This window comes from Artemia franciscana, unplaced genomic scaffold, assembly GCF_032884065.1.
Source record: "Artemia franciscana unplaced genomic scaffold, ASM3288406v1 PGA_scaffold_58, whole genome shotgun sequence".
Lineage (NCBI taxonomy): Eukaryota > Metazoa > Arthropoda > Branchiopoda > Anostraca > Artemiidae > Artemia > Artemia franciscana.
In genome coordinates, this window is record NW_027062698.1 from 420,985 (window position 1) to 448,509 (window position 27,525).

Consider the following 27,525-nt stretch of genomic DNA (forward strand, 5'->3'; position numbering starts at 1 on the left):
ACAGCAAGAAATCAGGCTTGCTGCTGATAGAGAAAGTAAGAAAAGAAAGCGTGCCGAGGAATCAGAGCAACCTGAAAGTTATCGCCTGGCATTCAGGTACAGCCCAGTCGATGATTATAGCTTGAGTAGATGTGTTCAAATCGGGACAATGTCTAAAATTTGTCCCTATTGCAAGGCCTTGAAATTCAATGGTGAAACAATGGGAATGTGTTGCGCCTCAGAAAAAGTTAAACTTCCTCTATTGGCTGCACCACCAGAGCCATTGAAGACTTTCCTTACTGGAACTACGTCAGAATCTAAACGTTTTTTGTCAAAAATCAGAAAATACAACTCATGTTTCCAAATGACGTCGTTTAGAGCCCAAATCGAAAATCCAGATCAATTTATGTCTACTTTCAAAGTAAAAGGACAAATTTATCATAGAGCAGGTTCCCTTCTACCATTCTCAGGCGAGAATCATAAATTTTTACAATTGTACTTCATCAGTGATAGAAATTCTGAATTGAATGCACGTTGCGAAATTTCTCCCAACGTTGAAAGGACAATCGTTTCCCAATTGCAACATATTTTCCACGAAAATAATAATTTAGTGCGTCTGTTCAAAACAGCCATCGATTTGATGCCAACTGATACGCATAAAATTGTTATTTCCGCTGACAAAACGCCTCCTGGCCAACATGTGCGTAGATACAATGCTCCAACTATCGACGAAGTGGCAATCGTTATGGTCGGTGATCAGTTTTTACCTCGAGATAATATTCTTCATAAGCGAAACGCTCAGTGGTTAAGAATTGCTGAAACTCATCGATGCTACGATACCCTACAATATCCTATCATTTTTTGGGATGGAGCCGACGGCTATCACTTTAATATTAAATTGATGAATCCAGCCACTAACAAAGAAATGAATAAGAAATGCAGTGCAATGCATTATTATTCCTATAGACTAATGATTCGGCAGGATGAAGAAAATTATATTTTAAAATGCCGTGAATTGTTTCACCAATTTGTCGTTGATATGTATGCTAAAATTGAATCAGAACGTTTGCTATATATCCGCCTGAATCAGACCAAGCTCCGCTCTGAACAATACATTCATTTGCGAGATGCAGTTATAAATGATAGTAATACCACAAACGTTGGAAGATTAACAATTTTACCTTCGTCATATGCCGGCAGTCCCCGTCATATGCATGAATATGCTCAAGATGCTATTGCGTATGTTCGTCTCTATGGTCGTCCAGATTTATTTATTACATTTACATGTAATCAATCTTGGGACGAGATACTGCAGCTTTTATTTCAAGGACAATCGGCGGTTCATAGGCATGACATTACGGCCCGTGTCTTCCGGCAAAAGTTGAAATCACTGATAAACTACATAGTAAAACTTGAAGTGTTTGGGTCAGTGCGATGCTGGATGTACTCAGTGGAATGGCAAAAACGAGGTTCGCCACACGCACATATACTAATCTGGCTACATAAAAAAATTACTTCGAACGAAATTGATGATGTGATTTCCGCTGAAATACCTGATAAAAATGTCGATAAGGGGTTACATGATATTATTGTAAAAAATATGATACATGGACCTTGCGGTGCACTGAACGAAAATTCACCATGCATGGCCAAAGGAAGGTGCACAAAGCAATATCCTCGACTTTTAGTATCAAACACAATTACTAGCAATGATGGTTACCCACAATATAGAAGAAGATCTACTGAAGATGGCGGTAAAACAGCAATAATAAAGAAGCATAACGGTACCACCATCGAAGTAGATAACCAGTGGGTTGTTCCATATTCCCCATTATTATCAAAAACATTTAATGCACACATAAACGTTGAATACTGTAACTCCGTAAAGGCAATCAAATACATATGTAAATACGTCAACAAAGGCAGTGACATGTCAGTTTTTGGCTTGCAGCCCGAAATCAAAGATTTCGACGAAATCGTACAATATCAGGCTGGAAGATACATAAGCAGTAATGAAGCTGTTTGGCGAATTCATTCATTTCCGACACATGAACGAAGTCCAGCTGTTGTTCACTTAGCGGTACATTTACAGAATGGTCAACGTGTTTATTTCTCGGAAACCAACGTGCAACAAAGAGCCCTAAATCCACCGGATACAAAGTTAACCGGTTTCTTTTCGCTTTGCAAAAATGATTCCTTTGCAAAAAAAACTGCTGTATACTGAAGTGCCTTCGTATTACACGTGGAATATTAAAAATAAAGTATTTGAACGTCGAAAACAGGGTAAGTCAGTCGACGGCCAACCTACCATCTTCAAAGATACCACGATAGGAAGACTACACCGTTCACCCCAATCAACATGAATGCTTCTTTCTACGCCTGCTTTTGGTGAATGTACCCGGTCCGACATCCTTTGAGTATTTGAGAACTGTAAACGGTACTATACATGACACTTACCGTAGTGCATACCAAGCTCTGAATTTATTGGAGAATGACCAACACTGGGATAACTGCATCAATGACCCGTGCGAAACGTCAACTCCAAGTCAAATTCGTGCATTGTTTGGAATCATTTTAACAACTTGCTCTCCATCAGCTCCTACAGAGTTATGGGAAAAATATAAGTCAAAAATGTCCGAAGATATACTCCATCGAAAACAGTTAGAGACGTCAGATATGACTTTTGATTTTACATCAGAAATTTATAACTACACTTTATTTATTATAGAAGATTTGTGCGTACGTATAGCAAACAAACCTCTTCAGGATTTGGGAATGCCTTCACCTAACCGTATCGCTGCTGTTTCGACATGTGTAGAATTGGATCGTGAACAAAGTTACAGTACGAATGATCTATTGTCATATGTACAAAATAACATTTCCAAGTTAACGTCGGAACAAAAAGACATTTATGATACGATAATGCATTGTGTCGATAACAACGTTGGAGAAATTTTCTTTTTGGATGCGCCAGGAGGTACTGGTAAAACGTTTGTGATAAAACTGATTCTGGCATCAATTCGATCGAAAAATGATATAGCGTTGGCAATTGCGTCGTCCGGAATAGCCGCAACATTGCTGCCTGGTGGAAGAACTGCTCATTCCGCTTTGAAATTGCCTCTGAATTTGCATTCTACAGAAACTCCCACGTGCAATATTTCCAAATCATCTGGGATGGGTAAATTATTGCAGCAATGCAAACTTATTATTTGGGATGAGTGCACAATGGCACACAAAAAATCGCTCGAGGCTCTGGATCAATGCTTGAAAGATTTGCGAGGGAAGTCGAAACCCTTTGGCAGCACATTAAAATTGCTTGCGGGAGATTTTTTCAGGGTCTCCACCACACGTGCTACAACTAAAAATAGGCGTACCAATAATACTTTTAAGAAATATCAACCCACCAAAGCTTTGCAATGGCACGCGACTTGCCGTAAAAAAAAAAACAATGGAAAACCTAATAGAGGCCACAATCTTGACAGGGCCTTTTGAGGGTGAGGCTGTTCTTATTCCTCGCATTCCCATGATTCCAACGGATCTGCCTTTTCAATTTAAAAGATTGCAATTCCCAATTCGATTAGCATTTGCAATCACCATTAACAAAGCTCAAGGTCAATCATTAGAAAAATGTGGTATAGATCTTAATACTGATTGTTTTTCCCATGGACAATTGTACGTTGCATGTTCGAGGGTCGGTAAACCTGATAATCTATTTATATGCAGCGACAATTGGACAGCGAAGAATGTTGTATATTCGCAAGTTTTACGCAGTTAATTTGTATTGTATATATCTATCTATCTATCTATATAAAAACGAGTTATGTGTATGCATGTTTGTTTATTTGTAAAAAGAGCGTTTGCATATGACGTCATTATTAGTACATACGGCTTTGTATATGCACAGACAATGGGAAAGCCAAGAATGTTGTATATTCGCAATTTTACGTAGTTTGAAACACATATATAAATCTATCTATATTCACAGGTGGGACACAGGGACACAACTACAATGGCGCGTAACTAATATGGCGCATAACGACTTACGCGCGCGGGGGGGCTTGGGGGGGCGCGAAGCACCCCACCAACTAGGTGTTGGGGTGGCGCGAAGCGCCACCCCAACAGCTAGTTTGTGATAAAAAAACGCTTAGATTCTGACGTAGTTCCAGTAAGCAAAGTCTTCAATGGCTCTGGTGGTGCAGCCAGTAGAGGAAGTTTAACTTTTCCTGAGGCGCAACATATTCCCATTGTTTCACCACTATATTTCAAGGCCTTGCAATAGGGACAAATTTTAGACATAGTCCCGATTTGAACACATCTACTCAAGCTATAATCATCGACTGGGCTGTACCTGAATGCCAGGCAAACATTTTCAGGTTGCTCTTGTGATTCCTCGGCACGCTTTCTTTTGGTGATTTCTCTTTGAGACGCAAGCTTAATTTCACGCTGTTGTTGTGATTCCTCGGCAGGCCTTCTTTTGGTGATTTCTCTTTGAGACGCAAGCCTGTTTTCACACTGTTTTTGTGGTTCCTCGGCACGCTTTCTTTTCATACTTTCTCTATTAGCCGCAAGCCTGTTTTCATGATGTTCTTGTGATCCCTCGGCACGCTTTTCTTACTTTCTCTTTTCTTACTTTCTCTATTAGCCGCAAGTCTTTTGGCATAGACTCTTTGAGCAGCTTCCTCGGCTGTTGCCATTTTAGGTTCTTCAGTCATTTTACAATTAAAAATTTCTCTTTGAACGATCTTCTTAAATACTTATAATGACGTCATATACCAAGCCTCGTCATAACAATCATGACGACAACTAACTTCATGACGACATACAGCTCAATCCTTTTAATGACGTCAGTCGACAGACACACAAACAAACAACTTAAAGTACAGAGATCGTTATTTGTCGGATTCCTGTGACTAAAGGATCATTTTATGTCAAATAAAGTAGCGCATTGTCAAATTTGAGGTCAAAAAGCAGTATTTTACTATTTATCTGATTTCCTTTTTACTGTTTATCAGTTTTTTTTTGCTATTTATCTGAAGGTAATATGAGGGGTTGGTAGGTGTAACTTCTTGAAAACCAATTCTTTAATCGAGGTGAAAACTTCAGATCAACCAGTAGTAAAAAGGAACGTTTAAAACTCCCAAATTATTAAAACAGACATTTTGATTTTAAAGCACGTCAATAGTAGCGAGTTATACAATTCTACTGATTAATGAACTTGCAGCCGGAGGCTCTAAAGATTGTGTATACAAATAAATATACCTCATTAGCACATTACAGATGGTACAAAATTTGGCTTACTCAAACGGGGACATAATTTGACCTCTTACATGAGGGCCTCACAACCAGCCATAGCAAGCAAATCTGATACAAGGCTGGATTTTAAATGCATTTTATACAAGTAAAAAAGTAAATTTAGAGATAGAACAGTTTGAATAAATCGTTTATATCAAGCTTTTATTTGAGAAGATTTACTAGCAAAAATAAACATTTTTATGGCACTTGGTGTTTGCCAAGTGACATATAGCGATCGCAATTTCTGTCGGTCTGTCGATTCCGATTTTGCTAGTTCGGGCACTTCCGGTGAAGCTGGGACAATGAAAGTCGGAAGGCGTATCAGGGACCGGCCCAGATTAAATTAGAAATTTTCATTTCCCCGATTCGACCATCTCGGGAGCAGTGGAAGGACGGTTAATTCGGAAAAATTAGAAAAAATGAGGTATCTTTAACTTACGAACGGGGGATCATATCTTAATGAAATTTGCTATGTAGAAGAGTCTCAAGTCTAAGAGCGCTTATTCTAAGTCCCAACAAGATCCGACTGGGGGGAGTTGGAGGGGGAACCGAAAATCTTGGGAAACGCTTAGAGAGGAGACATTGGGATGAAACTTGGTGAGAAGAATAAGCACAAGTCCTAGATACGTAATTGAAACAACTGGACCGGATTCGCTCTCTTTGGGGAATCAGTGGGGAAAGATTTCCAATGCTTTGGTGAGTTTGGTGCTTCTGGATGTGCTAGGACGATGAAAATTGGTAGGCGTGTTAGGGACCAGCAGAAATTGACTGACAACAGTAGTTTCCTCGATTCGACCATCTTTTGGGGGGCCAGAGGGAGGGGAAATCTTAAAAATGGATGTAGGTTTATCTTTCGAATGGGTGGTCAGATCTTAATGAAACTTGATATATAGAAAGATCTCATGTCTCAGAAGCTCCATTTTCAGTTCGGATCGGATCCAGACATAGGGGGGTGAAGGGGGGAAACGTAAATCTTGGAAAACTCTTAGAGAAGAGAGATCGAAACGAAACTTGATGGGAATACTAAGAACAAGCTCTAGTTACGTGATTGAAATAACCGGACCAAATTCACTCTCTTTGGGGAGTTGGAGGAATTTCTAGTGCTTTGGTGAGTTCAGTGCTTCTTGACGGGCTATGACGATGAAATCGATAACTCTAGTACCGAGTCTAATTTCAGGTTTGGACCGCGTCACAACTGTCATATGAGCTCTTGGCTCTTGTTTTCAGACTACTGGTAGTTGATAGCGGAGTTGGCAGCAGCAAAAATACAAAGACGAAAGTACTAAACGTAGCAATAGAAAATACAAGGGAATGTCGATTAAGCCTTGAACGGAATGAGATGTTTGCGAGATGTGATATCATTGTGCAAATTCAAATTAGAGCAGCAGATATTTTTGGCAGCACAATTTAATATAATGTAAATACAAAAACTTCAAACTGCTTTAAATGCAATAGCAAGATATATTGAGGATAATGCCTTGAATCAGTTGAAAAAGAAGAGTTGCATGTTATTGTTATTCTGAAATAAAAATGTTTCTAAATCGAAAATGTTTGGTTTTTACGGCACTTGGTATTAACCAAGTGACATATAGCAGTCGCCAATTCTGTCGGTATGTCGGTCTGTCTGTCGGTCCCGGTTTTGCTACTTTAGGCACTTCCAGGTAAGCTAGGACGATGAAATTTGGCAAGCGTATCAGGGACCGGACCAGATTAAATTAGAAATAGTCGTTTTCCCGATTTGACCATCTGGGGGGGAGTGGGGGCCCGGTTAATTCGCAAAAAATAGAAAAAATGAAGTATTTTTAACTTATCAGCGGGTATTTGGATCTTAATGAAATTTGATGTTTGGAATGATATTGTGTCTTAGAGCTCTTATTTTAAATCCCGACCGGATCTGATGACATTGGGGGGAGTTGGAGGGGGAAAACCTAAAGTCCCGGTTTTGCTACTTTAGGCACTTCCAGGTAAGCTAGGACGATGAAATTTGGCAAGCGTATCAGGGACCGGACCAGATTAAATTAGAAATAGTCGTTTTCCCGATTTGACCATCTGGGGGGGGGAGTAGGGGCCGGTTAATTCGGAAAAATAGAAAAAATGAAGTATTTTTAACTTATGAGCGGGTGATTGGATCTTAATGAAATTTGATGTTTGGAATGATATTGTGTCTCAGAGCTCTTATTTTAAATCCCGACTGGGTCTGATGACATTGGGGGGAGTTGGAGGGGGGAAACCTAAAATCTTGGAAAACACTTAGAGTAGAGGGATCGGGATGAAACTTGATGGGAAAAATAAGCGCAAGTCCCAGATACATGATTGACATAATCGGAACTTATTTGCTCTCTTTGGGGTAGTTGGGGGGGGGAAGTAAGTCTTAAAAATTAGAAAAATGAGGTATTTTCAACTTACGAACGGGTGATCGGATCTCAATGAAATTTGATGTTTAGAAGGATATCGTGTCTTAGAGCTCTTATTTTAAATCCCGACCGGATCTGGTGATGGGGGCGGGGAGTTGGGAGGGGGAAACCTAAAACTTGGAAAACACTTAAGAGTGGAGGGATCGGGATGAAACATGGTGGGAAAAATAAACACAAGTCCTAGATAGATGATTGACATAAACGGAACGGATCCGCTCTCTTTTGGGTAGTTGGGGGGGGGGGGGTTAATTCTGAACAATTAGAAAAAATGAGGTATTTTTAACTTACGAACGGGTGATTGGATCTCCATGAAATTTGATTTTTAGAAGGATATCGTGGCTCAAAGCTCTTATTTTAAATCCTGACCGGATCTGGTGACATTGGGGGAAGTTTGGGGTGGGGAGACCTAAAATGATGGGAAACGCTTAGATTGGAGGGATTGGGATGAAACTTGGTTGGAAAAATAAGCAAAAGTCTTGCATAAGTAATTTACATAATTGGAACGGATCCGCTCAATTGCGGGGGGGGGGGGGTAATTCTGAAAAATAAGAAAAATAACGTATTTTTAACTTACGAAGGAGTGATCGGATCTTCATGAAACTTCATATTTAGAAGGACCTGTTAACTCCGATATCTTATTTAAATCTCAACCGGATCAAACGTAATTGGGGGGGGGGCAGTTGGGGGGACCGGAAATCTTAGAAAATACTTAAAGCGGTGAGATCAGGATGAAACTGGATGGGAAGAATAGAAACCTGTCTAAGATACGTGACTGACATAACTGGACCGGATCTGCTCTCTTTGGTGGAATTGGGAGGGGGGAGGTAATTTTGAAAATTGAGGTATTTGTAACTTACGAAAGGGTGACCAGATCTTAATGAGCTCTTGGCTCTTGGCTCTTTCGACCTCGTACCATATGAGCTCTCGGCTCTTCCGACCTCGTCACAAGTGCCATATGAGCTCTTAGCTCTTGTTAGATAATTTTATTTAGTAGTCTGTTGTCAACTGTGAGAGTGGAGGGGGTAAACACAGGCTCTCAGGGGGACGACAGGATGAATAGAGACTTTTCGTGGAAGAAAATTTTTATATAAAATGAGGATATTGTTTCTCATTTGGCCCTTGACAGCCTTGAAAATCCAGATCACATAGTTCTTTTTGATGGGGTAACTTTAAAATATCTGACTTAAATAGCTTCCAACATTCGTTTATTTAAACGGTAAGACATGTTGGGGACTTGTAGGTAATAATCGGCTGTTAGGCTACAATCATCTTCAGCGATGAGGGGTTTGCTAATTTGTTAGTTACAATGAGGGGTTTGCAACTTTTGCGAGTTGGTGTACCTAGTATTTATTTTAAGATCTTACAGATTAACAATATTAGCGTTTAATCGAAGCGAGGAAACAAAACCAAAATGTTGCTCTCCAAACACTTTACTTGGCGAAGCCGAAAAAAGGTTGCCGCAACACCTCAAATTGCCCATGCAACGTAGATCTAGTCTAAACTAAGATCATCTAACCACACTTTTGGTGAAAACTGGGTCAGAAGACAAGCTAAGTGAATCACTAAGCAGTGAATTCTTTTCTAATCTATTTGGTGAATTGTCATATTTCAATCCTGCTTCTAACCCTTTCTGTTTTTAAAAGCTCACAAAACTAAAATTATCTTATTTCCGCTAATATTTTACCATTTTAAAATTATAATTTTTGTACTATAATATACTTTATCGTTCCGATAACAAAAGACTCAAGTCAAAAAGACAGCAACAAGGTAATACAGCTATACACAAAACCAAATTGTATCCATGGCTATTGCAGCCACCCTTTTCACGCTTTTTTGCTGTGAAAATTACAGTCCCTCCTAAAAAATGTAAGACTGATAAAATACGTGAAATAATAATTTTACAGGGGTCCGTCTATTTACAGTAGAATCCCTAACATACTCAATTTTACCGTGACGAATTTTGCCAGTAACAAAATTATTTCGGATGCATACCAAAATCGCTTTTCTGTCAGTTTTGGCCGAAAAAAAAATTGAAGAAGATCGATATCAAATATAAACCAAAGTTCATCTAGACATTAGTTAAATCTACGCACATCATTGACTTCCAGAAGGAATTTATGCTCAGTTCTGTCGGAATATCCCAAAGCAACAAAGTGTTTTCTTAGATCAGCATCACCGAAACCGACAGAATTATTTTTAAAAAGGCCCACTGCCAATGGATGCATAAAAAAATGGCGCAAATTTCGCCTAGATCCAACCAACGGTCTGAAAAAAGCGATATCGACACCTCCAACTAACGTTGCGCTTGAGTACTACTGGCACCCTTGTTCAGTGTTTTCCCCCACAGATTTCACTCTAGACCCACCGAAGTCTGTAAACCTTTAAATAACTCTTGACTTGATGCTTTTATGACTAAGTTCTATAAAAAAAAACAAAAGAACTATTGCCCCAAAATAAACAGACGTGTTATTTTCACTGAATAGGTTTTTTTATGGATAGTTATTGAATAGGTATTTAAGTTTATAATATATAACCGGAATATTAAAACAGAAAAGTTTATAGCCCATCTTTCTTCATTTATGAATTTAACTAATCCAACGACGAATCACATCAATTACTACACACTGCAAAATGGTCACAAAATACAATTTTTTTGCAATAATGTCACTTTAAAAACAACATTGAAAGATCTATGATACCTTTGCTAAATTGTCCTCCAACAACGGCATAACTATTATAAAAGTCTTCCGTATTATTGTAGAATCGCTTCATCTCATCTGTCCATTTTGTAGGTGATCTGTCCCCTTCTCCATCTTGCTGTTCAACGAACACTGACTGGTTTACCATCGTATCAATTTCCCTTAATACATCAGTGACATCCCATTCCAACTCGCCTTTTACATTTAGGGACACATTAAAATCTACATTTGTTATGCCACGCCTTTGGATCTCTTCATCTGAATCAAATTTCAATACAACCTGTTTTTTCTTCTTATTTTTGGCCAATTCTCTTCTATTTTCCATATCAGATTTTGATAATAGCAGAAATTATTAGTTTGATATAAGACAAGATTTTTACAATATCACTCAATATTTAAACAGAGAAAGCGTTATTCAATCCCGTTGTCTGGGGCTGTTATAAGAGAAAGGTTGAGATGACTAGACGACGCTCAGCAAAAGCAGGATGACAGATTGCCGAAGACTATTCTTTCGGCCAGTCGTCTACGGCTAAACGAAAAGCAAATCGTCTAGGGTTTGGGTGGAAAATGTTATAAAGAAAAAATTAACGGAAATGGGAACTTCTTGGGAGGGTGTAAAGACTTGAACAGATTGGGATTGAGGAGGAGCAACCATGGCTGCATTGGCCTCGGCGACTTGGTGCTGTGGTGAGTTATTAGCAGTATTAGAAGTAATTTTTGGATAATTCCATGTAAGATTTTGATAATGACAGAAAGGAATGACACAATGTTTGACAAGATTTTGAAAATAAGAAAAGACTACAATTTTGACAAGACTACAATTAGAACCCGGCGCCACACCGAAAAAGGAAGGCCGGCGGCGGCACCAGAGCTAAGTATAGCAGCAGCGATGTGCTGCAGGGACACCACCGCATGCGCAATCATTGTTGACCACAAACATTTATGTTTCAATTACTCTTTCTCACCATCAAGCATCATCAAGAAAATCGTTAACCATTGACATCACAACTGGATCGGTAGTAGAATTTTTCCTCTTAGTTTTCATACCCTCAAACATCCCAAAGGGATTTGGAAGGTATAACCTCTATCAATCCAGATTGTTTTAAGAATAAGGATATCTGCTCTAAAATACAGACCAATCATATGAATTTTAGTCCATGAGCCTGGTGAAAAATTGGCCCACTCACCAGACGTTATCCCTCCAGCCCCGTCCCTACCTGCAGTGCCATCTTCTCACCCCATGCTTCAAGTAAGCCCTGTTATTTTATGGCTATTGTGAAACAGAAGAGTCACACCAGGACAAATTTTGATAGTACCAGGAAAAACTTTGTTAATATCAGGCAAAATGTTGACAATACCACAATATTAATACCCCAAGATTTTATGAATAACTTGCAAGATTTTAATGATGCTACGTAAGATGTTGGTAATACCAGAAAGGATTTTCATAACATCTGACAAGATATTTAGGGACACCACTTCTAAAAAAAAAAAAAAAATAAAAAAGACAAAAAACCTCTCCATAATCTTAAAAAAATCTTATCACAGCACCAATTCACCTTAGCACATCTTCAAACATGTCCTCTCAATCCCTGATCTACCCATAGCTTTATTCTCAAAAGAACTTAAACAACAACAAAAACTAAAAAGACTCAACTAATTGAAAAAAATATACAAAATTAGATGGTCATATCAATCTACCTATTAGATATTTAATGTTACTAAAACAAAGGAAACTACCAATACCAAACTACTTTTTTGTTTCATTCACTACCAAGCTGCCATGCAAGAAATTAGAATTTGATTATCTGTTTAATTTGTTTGTTTTTTTTTTGTCACAGAAAGGTCTTTTGATTGGTAATTTTCTAGGGCACACCTTCTTCATTTTATTTTTAGATTTACTTTCTGTACTTATTGATTAAATTGGACTTTGAAATATGTAACGAATGAAAACTATAAAAAAAACACATTGTTGTTCCACTAAACAAATTTTGGCCTTCAAGACTGGCTCATAAACTCGCAATTTTATTATTATATCTATATGAATGGAAGAGCATATCAAAGATACAAATATTTGTGGAAGAATTCCAAGCTGCATTGGGTTCACGAATAATCTTAGACATTGGTCCAAATCCCCACCACCCATCAGAAATTCTACTTATTGATGCCTATCGTATATTCATTTTACTTAGACTTTCTTCTTCTTTGCAGGCGTCAATTAATGAACTAGTGATTCTTTTCCATGTTTATGCACTCATTTTACAAAAAAAAATCAACTTTTTCAGCAACAGAGTTCTATTGTATTTCTTATAAATTTATTTTGCCATTCCTCATTTGGAAATTAAAAATATCATATTTGAAACTTTTGACGGTGGAAAAAAAAACTTGGGTAAGACAACGAAGAAGAAGAAGAAAATGCATATCTGAAAACATTAATAATGGTATGAAAATCTATATATTGAGACATTTGATGAAAAATAAAATAAAACTTCACCGGGGGCTTTCAGTAATGGAAGAGATTAGTGGATAATTTGGGCCTGTCAAGGATATATAGACAGATACCAAAAATACTTGGGATAATATTCAAAGAATTACGACAAAGTATAAGGATTAGAAACCATAACATCCTCTACAAGCCAAAAATCGTGATAATGGACTCACTGATACACACTTTGCGAAAGCAAGAAAAGCAAAAAAGTGGGCATTAAAACCATTTTAAAACAAAATTGATAGCCTATCTCACCTTGCAAATGAAACATTGTCTGCCAGATCTCTTGCGCTATATTTCAAATAAATCCAGCTAACAATCATCCCAATAGTATACATAACTGGATATGTTTGTTCTAATAATCCAATACTCCAAAACAGAATAGATACTAACAGCACAGAAAAGGGGATGTTTCTATTCGTTATTTTTCCTACAGGTGTTTGCACTAAAGTTGTGTCTGGCATTATTTGTGCAAGAGCTACCAAAACACTGGCTACATATGCTGACAGCCCATGCATATGTATTTCAAACAGATAATCCAAATTAAGTGTCAACATATACAGACAGGCATAAATAATAGTTCCAACTATAGCAACTGCAATATTAACTAAGGCAAAGAAAGTCACTATTTTTAACTTCCCCCAAAGTGGTTCAATAAGTTTATCACAGAAATGAACGATAATGAAATCAGCAACAACTTCATAAAGATGAAATTCAATCATCCAATGTGTTACTACAGTCCATATGCGAAAATAAGGCGAAAACAAATAGGCAGGACTGAAAGTTAATGATTTCACAGCTGCTTCAGAAAATGATAACAAGTATCCAAAAATTATTGCACAGTATATCACTTTTCCAGTCAGATTAGTAGATCTAAGTACAGAGCTTGCTTCATGTTTGAGCAAACAAACATTTCGAATGGCCTTTCTTAAAGGCATTGTCATATTTGGAATATCTGAAAAAAAAATAATTGAGTAAGTACAACCGCACAAAGGTGTGAGAAGGGAAGGGATATCCCCCTCAAAAATATGTCCAAGTCTCCCAGTCCCCATCATGCTAATAGGGTCTGAATCTAGTGTTATGGCCCCAGGCTACACACAAAATTTCGTGAATTTTCTTCATTTTTTTGGTCTTTTTTATCATTAACAATTGGCTTACAATACAAAAATAAATTTATTTAAAAAAGGTAAATAGAATCCGCAAACTTTAGTACATAGTCTATGGCTAGGGTGAAAATCCAAGAAATCGTACATTCCCTAGTATTAAAAGAATATTGTGACTAAAGTAATCTTTTCTTAGCACGGATGGCAAGCATAGCAGGTCCCTAATCTTGGACATGAAGTAGAGGGTTTTAGGCATAACTAGGCTAAATGAGATGGGTAGACATAAAACTTGAAAACATCACCGTTCACCACTTGAGCTTTAGCAAAAGTTATCACCAAGGCCTCGCCTGTTTGAAATTGTTCTTGGTAAACATAATTTTTTATGATGATTTAACTTCCAATAAGAAGATCAGCTGTTCAATTTCTGGGTATCCTACTCTAGGTCTGAATCTTGTTGAAGGGTAAAGCCCTTGAGAAAGATCTTGAAGGGTAACAAAATCGTCTCCAACCTGCAAAGCATTCTATATGAGCAGTACCTACAAGTCCCACATCAACTCAAAATCATCCTACAGATGATTTGTAAGATCCATTTGCCTCTTCTCTCTGTGACCACACTAAAAAACTCAGTAAAAACTTCATCGTCCATAGTCCTAAATAAAACCAAGCTTTTTTGCTGTTAGAGTCGTTCTAATCTGGCATAAGTCAGCCACGCTGGATCCATTCAAAATTGAAATTAATAAAGATTGGTCTGGGACTATTGACTACAAGCTGAGTTGGGACTCAACTATCAACTAAATTTAACACACCATCGCTAGCAAAAAATCTAGCCTAAATGTACAGAAAATCACCAATACCTTATCTTGCTGGCATTATAATTTAAGGGGTTTGTTTTAAGAATATTATTGCGCATTTGCATGAACTGTAAAAGGTGATTCTGTAATGTTTCCTTTGCTTCACTTTAAATAAAAAGAGTGAAGAAAGGCAATCGGGAATTATAAGGGCTACCAGGAATAAGAAATTATAAAATAGGGTAATACCCACAGCACTCACACAGTGCCTAATTTTAGGCAATATGATACATCTTGGATTGAATTGGTATGAATCGAAAGGGAAAGTGGCCAGTCTTGTTGTATTTGGTAAGAAATTAATGATTTCTAGAAGTATAATATGTTGTTTAGGTGTGGGGGATTTTCAATGGTTTACAATCAGTTTAGTTCGATAAACGATGGAAAGGTTTTTTATTTTTTTATTTTTCAGAATGAAGAAGGATTCTTTGTGAAAGATACAGAAGAATGTCGGTAAACGATACTGCTTTTAACATAGATGTGACATTGACTTCAGAGGAACTGCAAAATTTGACTAAGAGTGCAGTGAATGCGTCATCCAAAGCAGAGGATACGAAACTTGACAGATATAATGAACTATAACGTAAACAAAAGAAACAGGATTTCGAAATCCAAAATGTTAAGAAAAATGAACCTAAATTTCGGAAAGACGACAATGAAAAACCATTTAAATTCAATAAAGAGGTTCTTGATAACCTCGATGCAGCGAGAGCTGCAAAGAAGATGAAATAACAGTAGTTAACTATTAAATCGGCTTTAAGTGCATAAAAATGAGACAAAAGCATATACAGCTAGCTCAGAGGTCGTCAAGACGTTAGCGCAAAGTGAAAAAATACATTCGGAATGAGCTAGCTAGTGACAATCGGGACGAAAAGTGCATGGACAGAGCTGAAAGCAGGGTAGCTAAATCGACAGCAACTAATCATTTTGGTGCGGGACACATTTCCAAAATGAGAAAAATTGACTATGGCAGGACAAAGCTGGCCCGAAACTTTTTTAGAACAGTCGATGGTCCAGCAGCTGGCAATCGATAGTCAGTTCCAGGATATGCTGGGGATGTGGGAGACAAGTCATCGAAATAAATTCCTGCCCAGTCTTGGCCCAAACAGCACAACTAGCGCAGGTGGATCCGGGGGCGTTGCCACAAAAGTTAGGTTCTTTGTTGTCTAAAGAATTTGACGAAGAGAGGATTTGTAGTAGACTTACGAAAAAGTTATAATCATGGAAGCAAATGGGGGCCTCTAATGTAGTTTGAAATATTTAAAATAATGAGTGTTCGCCTACAAATTCCATTTTTAGCTAAACCAGCTGATAGAAATTTCAGAAATAGTAAGAGTGTTTAAATTGAAAGTGATTTTGCGATGGAATAAATCAGAAAGGTTATATTCATTGGGAATTATTACAATGGTCCAGACTACACTGGCCGTGATCAGACCTCTGTCAGTAGAAGTGAGCTCATCAGGAAAGATAATATTGATTTAGATTGTAGATATACTAATCTTTTTACTGATAAAGAAAAGTTTAAGATAGATGATATTAGTGATGCTTTGGAGCTGTATGAGAAATGGGATTGATTATTTCCTTTTGACAATGAAAAAGCGTACCATTACAGTTCCAATCTGTGGAGCAGAAAACCTTTTGGGCTTTTCCATTTCTATAGAAGAGGTTGATATATTTTCGTATATGAGTGTTTAATTTTCAGTCTTTGTACCGAGCCATTAGTGTTCCATAAAATTATTAGAGTATCCATTCGACATTTGCTGGCATAGGGTATTAAGAGTTTTCTTGCGTATTTTCATGAAGAGGTGGGAGAAGGGAAAAGTGAAGATCAAGCCCGTCATAGGAATATTTAAGTCAAAACTGACCTAGTTATGTTTGGGTTTAAAGTTAGCATTGTAAAGTCCAATGCAAGTACAATCATCATTGGGCCATGTAATGAATCTGGAAGAAGGAATATTGTATATTAAAAAAGAAAAGGTTGTTTGGAAATTAGAGAATAGGCCGACACGACTGGTAGAGTAGTATCAATGTGGCATGTGATTAGTACTTTAGTACAAGGTATGTGGTACTTTAGTATATGGTTATAGAAAGTAGATTTTCGTGGAGTTGGAAAGTTGTCATAAACCCTAGAGTGGCAAAAGAATTCGAGTTCTGGTGCAGAGAAGGGTTCAGACGGCTAAAGCAGGGTAGACCGTGGAAGACCAGCCAATAAAGTTCTTTCCACCGATTGGTGATTACAGATGCATCGCAGTTTGGTGATGGCAGAGTAGAAATAGGTAAAGTCAATGAGGTAGGCTTGTGGTGAGATGTTGAGAGGATGAAAAGTTCAACACACAGCATGATGTTGGAAGAATTTTAAATCCATTAGCTCCAAACATGCAAGATGCTATAGTTCGAACTTGTTGCGATAATAAAAGTGTGATTTCATTAACCACGAAATTTTTCTTTTATCAAAGTGGAATTAGCGAGAAAAGAAGCCAGAATTTCTACATTGAAAAACTCTAGGAGGTTGAAAAAAAAGTCAATTTTAGGGAATTCTAATATCTTTGTGATAGATGATGCCCTGTAATCAGGTGTAATTTAAAATTAAAATTGTAAAGTTAAAATTACTCAATAGTGGAGATAATCGTGGTGTTATTAGGGGACGAAATCGATTCCGCCACTTCTGTGTATACGTCACTCTCCAACCTGTAAAAGTGACCGTTAAAAAAAATCAGATTCAGCTTACCAGTTAACCCTACTGAAGAAGTTTTATGCTCCTAAGTTCAAAAATGTAGAATTTTGCTATGTTTGCGAGGAGACAGATCATAAATGTGTGTTTATTTGTTGTGGTTTTGTTTGAGTATTTTTTTTCATGGGTGATTGTATCAAAATAATGGTCCTAAAAGAACGGGAGAGGGTGCATTCGAATAGAAATTAACAGTTTTAGCGCCCTTTTTTGGTGACCGAAAATATTGGAGGTGCACTGAACCCCTCCCACGTCCATTTTCCCCAAAATTATCCGATAAAAATTTTGAGAAAGACGTTTTGTTCAGCATTGTTCAAATATCAAATAATTATGTCTTTAGATGTAAAATTACCTCCACAGTCCACAGTAGCGAGAGGCCTGTAAGTTATGGGATTCGCCCATTGTTTATGTATAGTATCTGTTATTGAGAAGTATACATACATTTTTAAGAGGAGGGGTTGTGCTTGGGGTGGATTTCTATGAGGAGAATATTCCTTGAGGAAAAAATTTCTGGATGTGAATATTTGAGAGGAAATGTTATACTGGAGGGATTTGACAGAAGTAATATAGGAAATTGTTTTTTAATGGTCTTACAAAATTTTTTCTTTACCATATATTTCATGGATGTATGATTGAATACTTTAGACCAAGCTGATAGATTTTGCTGTCTCTGCAGCAAGACTGTCTACTTTTTTGTTATAGTGGATACCTACATGGGTAGGAATATGCTGGAAATCCATTCCTATGTCTATCTTGTATAGAGAATCAAGCTGTTCTCTTATCTCCTGCAAATCAGTATCTTTTGCGTGACAGGTTAAGTTTTTCATTTGTCTAAGAGCAGTCTGAGAACCCGAGAACATTGCTTCTTTGCTGAAATGGGAAAGTATATTTTTGACTACCTTTAGTGATTCAACCGTTTCTGCCGGTTCACCGTCAGAACTGAGGAATCCAGTGGGAGAGGCTTCTGAATGGACAGAAAGCTGTGTGTGATTATTGCTGTTGCAGCGGGTTTATTCCCTACCAGGGAATCCATCCGTATAAATGTGCAGATGATGTTTGAGCTCTGTAGCCTTTTTTTCTTAAGAATTCAAACGTTATTAGCTGATGGAGGATTTTCTCAATTTTTGTCTTGTATAAGCTTGATGCTGGCCTTTGGATGGTGAAACTTCCATGGAGGAGGGAACTTAAAAGAATTAACATGAACTTTATCCAATGACCATTTTGGAAAGTGCTGAAATAGCTTACCATGATGCAATCCTGATTTTATTCTGCTGCCTAGCCCTCCCATGACTAAAAGTGGAAATAGGTTGCCACTCCCCATAGCCTTGAATCCTGGTATAATGTTAAACGCTAACGTTTGCTATTCCCTCACTTATAGGGACAACTCCTGCTAGTTTCCTAGTACAATCACTTGAAGTGCTTAGGAACAAGCCAATTGCCATTCGGAGCATCAAGTTCTGGGTTGTTTCCCATTTGGACAAATTTTTCTTGTTGGTATGGCCATAAGCAGCTATCCCATATTCCATTATTGGCCTTATGTATTATTTAGAAAAATTGCTAATGTAGTAGGTGAGTATTCTAATTTTGTAGAAGTAAATTTTTTTTAGAAATATGATCCTTTTGAGGCTGATCTCTTTCGTCCCCTCAATTTGTTTATTCCAAGTACTTCGATGGTTCATTTTCAATCCCAGTGATCTGCATTCTTTGGCTAGATCAAGCCTATCTCCTCTAATACTTTTTGAGCCATTGGAGTGGAAATATTTTTGTTGCTGAAATTCATTGCTTTTGTTTTTTGGGCTTGAAAAATGTACTTTTTTGTTTGAACATTAATTACAACCAGCTTAGATAAAAAAGCGACTCGACAGTAGATCTTGCAAAGATACTAATTGTAAAGTACTCCTCATAGCATAATTTTGGAAAAATAGTACTTCTTTGTGCGAACATTAGTATCAACAAGTTTAAATCTTTATTTTAATTAGTGTTTTCAAACCTCGAAAATGAATAAAAGAAATCAGAGCATAAAAATATGTGTTGAAAGCAAAAAAAAAATAATAAAAAAAACAGAACAGAAACATATGTTGAAAGTGGGTCAACAAATCCGAAAAGTAAAATTTATTTTATTCCACTAATTGATAACAATCAAAGTAAGCATTATGAAAATTGTTCTAAGAATGCAGACAAGATTTGAAACTGTTATGACAACTCCAACACCATCTAACATATTCATTGAGTACAATCCAGCATGAATAAATTGCAGGCCACATAAATATATCACAAGATAAGGCTCAGGGACTAGCAAGTTCAAATTATTTGATCAGCATCAGCAAAATTTTAAGTAAAACCTGTCAGACAAATCTCTTTCAGTATTTATGGTCAATTGTGAATCAAAATCTCTGTCTTACAAAGTTCAATCCATGGGGTTATTAACACAGTAATTTATGAATAAACTGTGCCAACAATACCTCATGAGCTACTAAGATATTTTTTAATATACAAAAGTTTTATGAAGGTAAAAAGAATTTACTCTTCATACAATCACATCATTGTAAGCATGCGTTTATGGGATTTTTACAAGTTTTTCAGAGGGATCTTAAAGTGCTATTGATTCTATTTTAGTAGATATGTTTCTTTTATCCTTTCATAGTTATTCAGGGGCTTGGTCGGGGGTTACATCTGAACACATGCCCCTCAGGGCTCCATTCACTAAGGTTCTTTGAAAGGAATCAGGGTGAGTCCAAATAAAATGTTCATAGAAGAATCTTTAACCCTAAGATACGGAATGAGGTGTCAGAAAACATTGAATTTAGGACGGGAAAGAGAAAATATATTTAAAGAATATTTCATCAGATGAACCCTGGCAGCAATTGAAACAGACAGTAACATAAGCAAAAGAAGGAAAAAATGAAAGATTCCCCAGAGAAGACTACTAGAATTATGAATGTTAAAGATAATAAAATAGCCAAAAACAGGTTGTTTTTTTAGCAAGGACTTCACTTCTCAGAGACAGAAGTTTCAACTTGTAGCACAAAAGCTGCAAGACTGATTGAAGGAGGAAAGAGAGCAATTGAAGAGCTGAAACTGAGGAAATCTTCTATTTCGGCAAATACCAGGAACTTTAGTAGCATCTCAAGAGAAATTTTGAAAATCAGGAACCAGCATAAATAACATTTAAGCAGCACTTTGAGCCATATTAGGATTTGTTTTTCCTTAAATTAAGACAAGATGATTGTAGCTCCCTTGATAACCTTTTACAATCTTTATGATATAAAAGAGAAACCTTGAAAAATAGACATGCTGCTTGAATGAGGCAAAAATATTTGAGCCCCATACTTTACATCAATCAATTACGAAAGTTGTATTCACATGACTCAACTACTTTCAAAGACAGACAGAGGCCACTCATCTAGAATTTTACCCTATAAAGTCAATTGGAGAAAAAGATTAGCAAATGCAGGAGAACATTAGTGGATTACCAAGTACTAATTTGGGCTATATTCACTACGGGAATGGAGGCTGGGACATAATAGCAACGGCAGCAATCATGAAATGTGGAAAGAAAACTGATTAGGGTTTATAACAGCATAGGCTTGCTTGTTTATTCCCCGGGTAATTTCTGCCATTTACAAGGCTATAGACAACCATTAGCGAATTAAATAGTAGGCTAGATTACCACTCTCTTGTCACCTATCATAGGCTAGTCTTTAGTTCACAAGAAAAAATAACAAGAGTGCTACCCAAGACAGTTATAGGGTTTAGGGGAATCATCCCAGTGAATATTTAGTGGTTATTCATTTTTACAGGAAACATATTAAACAAATAAAATAATAGCATTTTATTTCCTATTTTATGCATTGTAGTCACTTTCTTTGACAATGCAACCCACCTCCCTGGGGGTTCTACATATAGCTCTAATAATATGTTCCCTCATAAATTGAAACTTATGATACATCATATCTCTGTTAAAACCTGTTTCTACAATTTTAACTCAATGAAATTTAGTTTTACCTGGGTGATTACAATGGATAAGACAACAAAGTGAATATATTATTTGACATGAGTTTAACAAGTAGATAACAATGGAAGGAAAACCTGGTAATCTGATTAATGTAAACATTATGCAGATGATAAAGTAAGGATATCATTGTTGAGTTATTTTCTTTTAGTTATGATAACAGTCAAGAGTTAATACAATTCTGAAAGAAACATTATGAAGTTAAGAGTAATATTGTTAGATTCAATATTTTATGCTCTTTTGAAATATTTGGCAATGAATACCACCCACCCCTGATGACCCCATGTACAGGCCAAGGATATGTATAAAAAAAAACAAAAAAAAACAATGATATCCTAACTTTATAATATGCAGAACATTTTCATTAATTAGATTACCAGGTTTCCTTCTGTTGCTTTCTGGATTTGAACTAGTTTTGTATATTATTTGTCTATAATGATATGCAGACAAATGGCAAAACTGAATTTCATTTTTACAGTATATTACAGTACATTTCAATTTTACAGTACACTGAGATAAAAACGGCAAGCTATTGATTTAGTACACTATTTTCCGTAAGAAAACGCTATAAAACCATGGGAACTCCTTCAAATCATTTAGAAATACTTACTTATATAATTCCCAATACCGCTAAACTTTAGCACCCCTCCAAATAATGGACAAGTATATAGCCCAACTATATACAATCAATAGATTTTCAATAGCATGACTCTTTTGCTGTTACTAATTTCACTGTGAGGGCTCAGGTGGAAACGCTTGAGACGGCTAAACAATCAAAGGTTTCCATAGATGATGTGCAGAAACTTGTGGAAAACTCTATAACTACCCGTCTCGAAACAGACGTCCGCAAAATAGTGAGACAAGAGCAAGACAGAAACAGAAGACGACTTAATCTGATTGCCTATGGCGTTCCTCTGCAAACCAACGATGCTCAGTTCATCTCAACTTACTTAAAAGATGAATACTCAATTAATGTCGGGGCTATTACTAACTTGAAACGTCTACCTAATGGTAAGAATGCAAATGCCACAGACAGACCCAACCCAATCCTTTTTTCTATAAATGATTACAAAATAAAAATGGATATATTGAAGGCCTCAAGAGAGAGGAGGGGGAGTATCTCATTCTTTGCTGATGCATCCAATGAAGACCGCCAGAGAAGGAAAGAACTAATTGAAGAGATAAAGAGGCGTGCAGCAGCCGGTGAAAAAAACCTTGTCATCCGTGATGGCGCCATCGTGTCAAAAAACGTGATCCCCCGGGGGGAGGGAGTCCTCCCCCCCCCTCGCTCGATGGTTCACTAGACTTACCCATATCCCTTGTAAATAGTGTAAATAATGCATCAAGCCTAGCCAGAAAGACTTCTATAAGTTCAACCTTTGTTTCCGCGGCTTCGGTTTTGAGCTCTGTCTCTCCATCAAGTGCTGCATCTGATTCGTCTGAGACCAACTACGTCACTGCTAGTTCGGGCGACGAAAATCCATATCAGAGTTCAAAAGCCAGAACTAGCAACAGCCCAGTCGGCCAAAGAAAACGGACGCAACTAAGAATATTATATACAAACATTGATTCTTTAGTGCCAAAACTCTCAGAACTAAAAGTGTTACTTTATGAAAAGGATGTAGATGTTTTCTGTGTTTGTGAGGCGTGTCCTAAGAACTCTTTGACCAAATTGGAACACGCACATATTCAAATCCCTGGATACTTACTCCTGAGCAACCTAGATAGTAACCTGTGTCGAAGAGGAGTGGCTATCTACACTAGGCTTGGAATTAAGGTAGATAAAATTGATTTTTCTATTTCTCAACCTACTAATACTTGGGTGGAACATGTATTAGTTAGACTTCTAATTGGATTTGAAATTGTGAATATTGGTGTGCTTTACCGTAGCCCATCAGCTCCAAACCAACTAGTATCTCATCAAGCAGTTTCTAACGTAATACAGATCTTATGTAATCTAAATTCATCACTTGTGCTTTATGGTGATTTTAATATGCCAGAAGTTCGTTGGTCTGAAGGTATTGGGTACTCACCCCCTAATAACCCCTCCTACACAACCATCCAAACCCTTGCTGACAACTTCCTAACTCAGATAATAATGCAACCCACTAGATTTAGACATTCACAACAACCATCATTACTTGACCTCCTTATTACAAATGACCCTGAGAGGATTACTTCCACTTGTTACCTCCCAGCTATTGGTGCAAGTGACCACATATGTATAATGAATGACATTAATATTAACCATAGTCGTGATGGTAAACTTAAGAGAACTTTTACCAATTATGCTTTAATCCGTGAAGAACTAGCTAATATAAATTGGGATGAGGGATTATCAGATGAGACAGACATTGAATCTAGTTGGAATCGTTTTAAGTCTACTTTACTAGGTGCATGTAGGAAGCATACAAAGGTTTATTGGTCAGATAAACCAAAGACTCTTCCATACCTTCCCAGGAATATTAAGAAAATTATCAGAAAGAAAAATAGAGCATGGAATAAATACCTAAAATGCAAGTGTGACAACCATCACAACAAATTCGCCATGCTCCGAAACAAACTGAGAAACATGACAAGAAAAGTTATCCAAGACCATGAAGAATCTATTGCAAATGAGTCAAAGAAAAACCCAAAAAAGTTCTGGCGCTATGTTACAGCTAACAACCCTTCCCGTCGACGCACCAACAGGCTAAAAAAATCAGATGGCTCCAGTACTACTGACCCGAAAGAAATCGCTGATTGCATGAATGCCAGCTTTTGCACAAACTTCACCTCTAAGCCACCTGACATTATACTCCCAACCATACCTCCTGTAACAGTACACAACCCAATGTCCCCTGTAATCATTACTCAAGAAGATGTATTTAAAATACTAAGAAGTTTAAACTCCAACAAAGCTGCTGGACCTGATAATCTCCACCCTCGGCTTTTGATAGAATCTGCTGCTCACATTTCCCTCCCCCTTTCCAGAATATTCAACATGTCCCCGGCCAAAAAGTCAGTACCAAATGATTGGAGAACAGCAAATATTATACCAATTTTTAAGAAAGGTGACAAGGATAACCCAGGAAATTATCGACCAATAAGCCTAACCTCAGCCATTTGCAAGATTATGGACGGTATCATTAACCATGCTCTTATAAATTATTTAGAAGAAAATACACTTATTAGCGATAGACAACATGGATTTCGCAGGGGCAGGTCAATCGACACCAACTTTATTCAGTCATATGATCATGCAACTAAAATTTTGGATATGGGTAAACCGGTAGACATTATCTTACTTGACCAAGCCAAAGCCTTTGACAAAGTTGAACACTCATACCTGTTGCTGAAGCTTAGAGCTTATCAGGTGCATGAGGATGTGATAGATTGGATTGGAGCATTCCTAACTGGCAGATCTCAACGTGTCATGATCTACACTGATAATGGCGATCCAGTTTTCTCCTCCACTTCCCCGGTTATAAGCGGCGTCCCACAGGGAACCATCCTTGGGCCAACGTTGTTCAGCATATATATTAACGACTGTACAACTTATCTATGCAACCTTTTAACTTTATATGCTGACGACTGTAAGCTCATTGGGCCTGCTGAAACTGAAGAAGAAAGAGCCTGCATTCAGCTGGACCTTGACAGGCTATCTTCTTGGTCATCAACTTGGGCCCTACAATTCAATGCAACAAAATGCAAGGTACTGCACTTAGGGCACAATAACCCCCACCATCCCTACCATATAGGGTGTGATCAGTTGGAAGCAGTTGCCGAGGAAAGAGACTTAGGCGTCATTGTGGACAAAGATTTAAAATTCCACAGTCACACTCAGGCTCAGGTTGCAAAAGCTAATCGAGCTCTCGGACTCATTAAGCGCTCTTTTGTAACCAGAAAGTCATGTGTGGTTATAAAACTTTATAAATCCCTTGTCCGTCCCCACCTTGAGTTTGGCTTGACTTTGGCCTTTCCCCAAAATAAAATGGACACAAGAGCCCTTGAAAGTGTCCAAAGGAGAGCAACCAAACTGGTCCGTGGCTTAAATAATGTCCCTTACCAGGATCGCCTAGGATCTCTGAGACTTCCAACCCTCAACTATCGAAGATATAGAGGAGATGTGATCATGGCATGCAAAATTTTCAAATCCGGTCACCTGAACCAGATCTTCACCCCCTCTTTGGCTAACAATTCAAGAGGTCACAGTCTTAAGCTTCACCTGCCTAGATGTCGGAGAAGGGAACGACGTGGTTTCTTTTCCATTCGGGTGGTCCCCCTCTGGAATAGCCTATCCGAGTCTACCATCCAAGCTGAGACACCCCACTCCTTCAAGGCTGGAGTCGACAGGGACTGGGAGAGGGCCGAGTGGAGGCTGGACTGGGAAGCTAAGCCAACATAATTACATCACTCACCACTAGCGAGAACTACAGGAGGATCTACCACCTTATCTCGCTGGCAAATGCGATTTAAGGTAATTTAAGGTAAAATCCCAAGTGCCTGTTTTGAAAAATTAATCCATAATTGACAATGGAAAAAAGAACATGTTCTAGGGATCTAATAAGATTCTAAAATACCATAGTAGGATCACAAATAAAATATAAGCAGGCTCACTTTTCTTAAGTAAGCTTAATGAAGTAGCTGCACCCGACACAAATAAAATATTCAGGTACAATCAACAAAATGAGGCACCTCAAAAAAATAACTGAAGTTATGACACCAAAATTTACGATTGGGTTGAAGATTGTTAGCTGATATTCACTACAATCAAGATCAGTAGATCAAAATTTCATTCTTTTTTAGCAGTGTTAATAGATAGCAAGATTATGCATTCCTCTTACTCTATTTTAATACTATTACTCATCCCATGTTAACAGATAAGTCCTTTTGTATATCATGTTTCAACTGCATCTCCATGTAAGGTAAATAATCAGCTGTATTGGTATTGCTTGTTTTCCTTTCTAGATTCTAATTTTTTTTAAAGAAATAGCAGGGAAAGGGGCCTTACTTACTGACAGGGAAAATTTACCTTATTGCTTTTTGTAAACACCACTAGACTGCTGGGTTTTAAAAAATATTTTCAGAATTTAACATCTAGTCTTTATATTAGCTTTTTGGCTCTTGAGTATCAGCCTTTTGGCTTATTATTTCAAATAGATTTACAATATTTAACTATAATAGTAATTGATCCTTTATATATTAGGCATGAAATATTGTCAATTATTATTACATGGAAAACAGTATAAAATCAAACAAAAGTCAATATCATATTTTCTTGCATTATGTAGAACAACTAATAGCCATACAATTGACTTTTTGTACCCCACTCTGTAATAGATCAAACATGATAATGTAAGAAAGGCGACATTTTATGCCTCATTCTATGGTAGAAAAAAAACACAAATAAAATCATAGAAATGACTTTTTTTTTTACTGGATTTTATTGTAGAGCAAGCACACATAAAGTCATACAGATGACTTTTTGTACCTCATTATGTTATATATCAAACATAAATATATTTTATTTTGATATAGGACAAACATATTTTTTGCTACATTACATTGTAGGATAAGCATAAATATGACCATACTGATGACTTTTTGAACTTAATTCTGTTTCAGATAACATAAACAGTCATACAGATGGCTTCTATGCCTTATTCAATTGTAGAGCAAAGGTAGCATTAAGCAGGAGGGTGGGTGGGTGCTGTGGTTAGAGGGTTTGAACTTCCTCTCCAAATGTTTGTCCAACTTATAAAACCATAGCAAAATAAACATAAACAAATTTTCAAGGTGTTTTAAAGGTTTTTTACCCCCCCCCCCAAAAAAAAAAAAAATTCTGGATTCAGCCCTGTATATAAAAAACATAAATAGTCATACAAATGACTCTTTATAATAAATTCTGTGATAGAGAAAATATAAATAAGTCATATGGAAGGCTTTTTTGGTTTTCTTCATTTGGTAAAATTCTCGTTTAGCT

General features: G+C 37.2%; 1 protein-coding gene across 3 annotated transcripts in view; it reads right to left on the reverse strand.

Annotated features, from left to right (window-relative positions):
* LOC136042059 (uncharacterized) overlaps window positions 1-27,525 on the reverse strand; it is an 87,959-nt gene that overhangs the window by 40,478 nt on the left and 19,956 nt on the right. For all 3 annotated transcript variants that reach the window (XM_065726926.1, XM_065726925.1, XM_065726924.1), the window contains 2 exons: window positions 13,128-13,827; window positions 10,385-10,698 (listed from right to left, as the gene is read on the reverse strand). In XM_065726926.1, coding sequence (XP_065582998.1) covers window positions 10,385-10,698; window positions 13,128-13,816 — 1,003 coding nt within the window. In that variant the 5' untranslated portion in view covers window positions 13,817-13,827. The remainder of the gene's footprint in view (window positions 1-10,384; window positions 10,699-13,127; window positions 13,828-27,525) is intronic.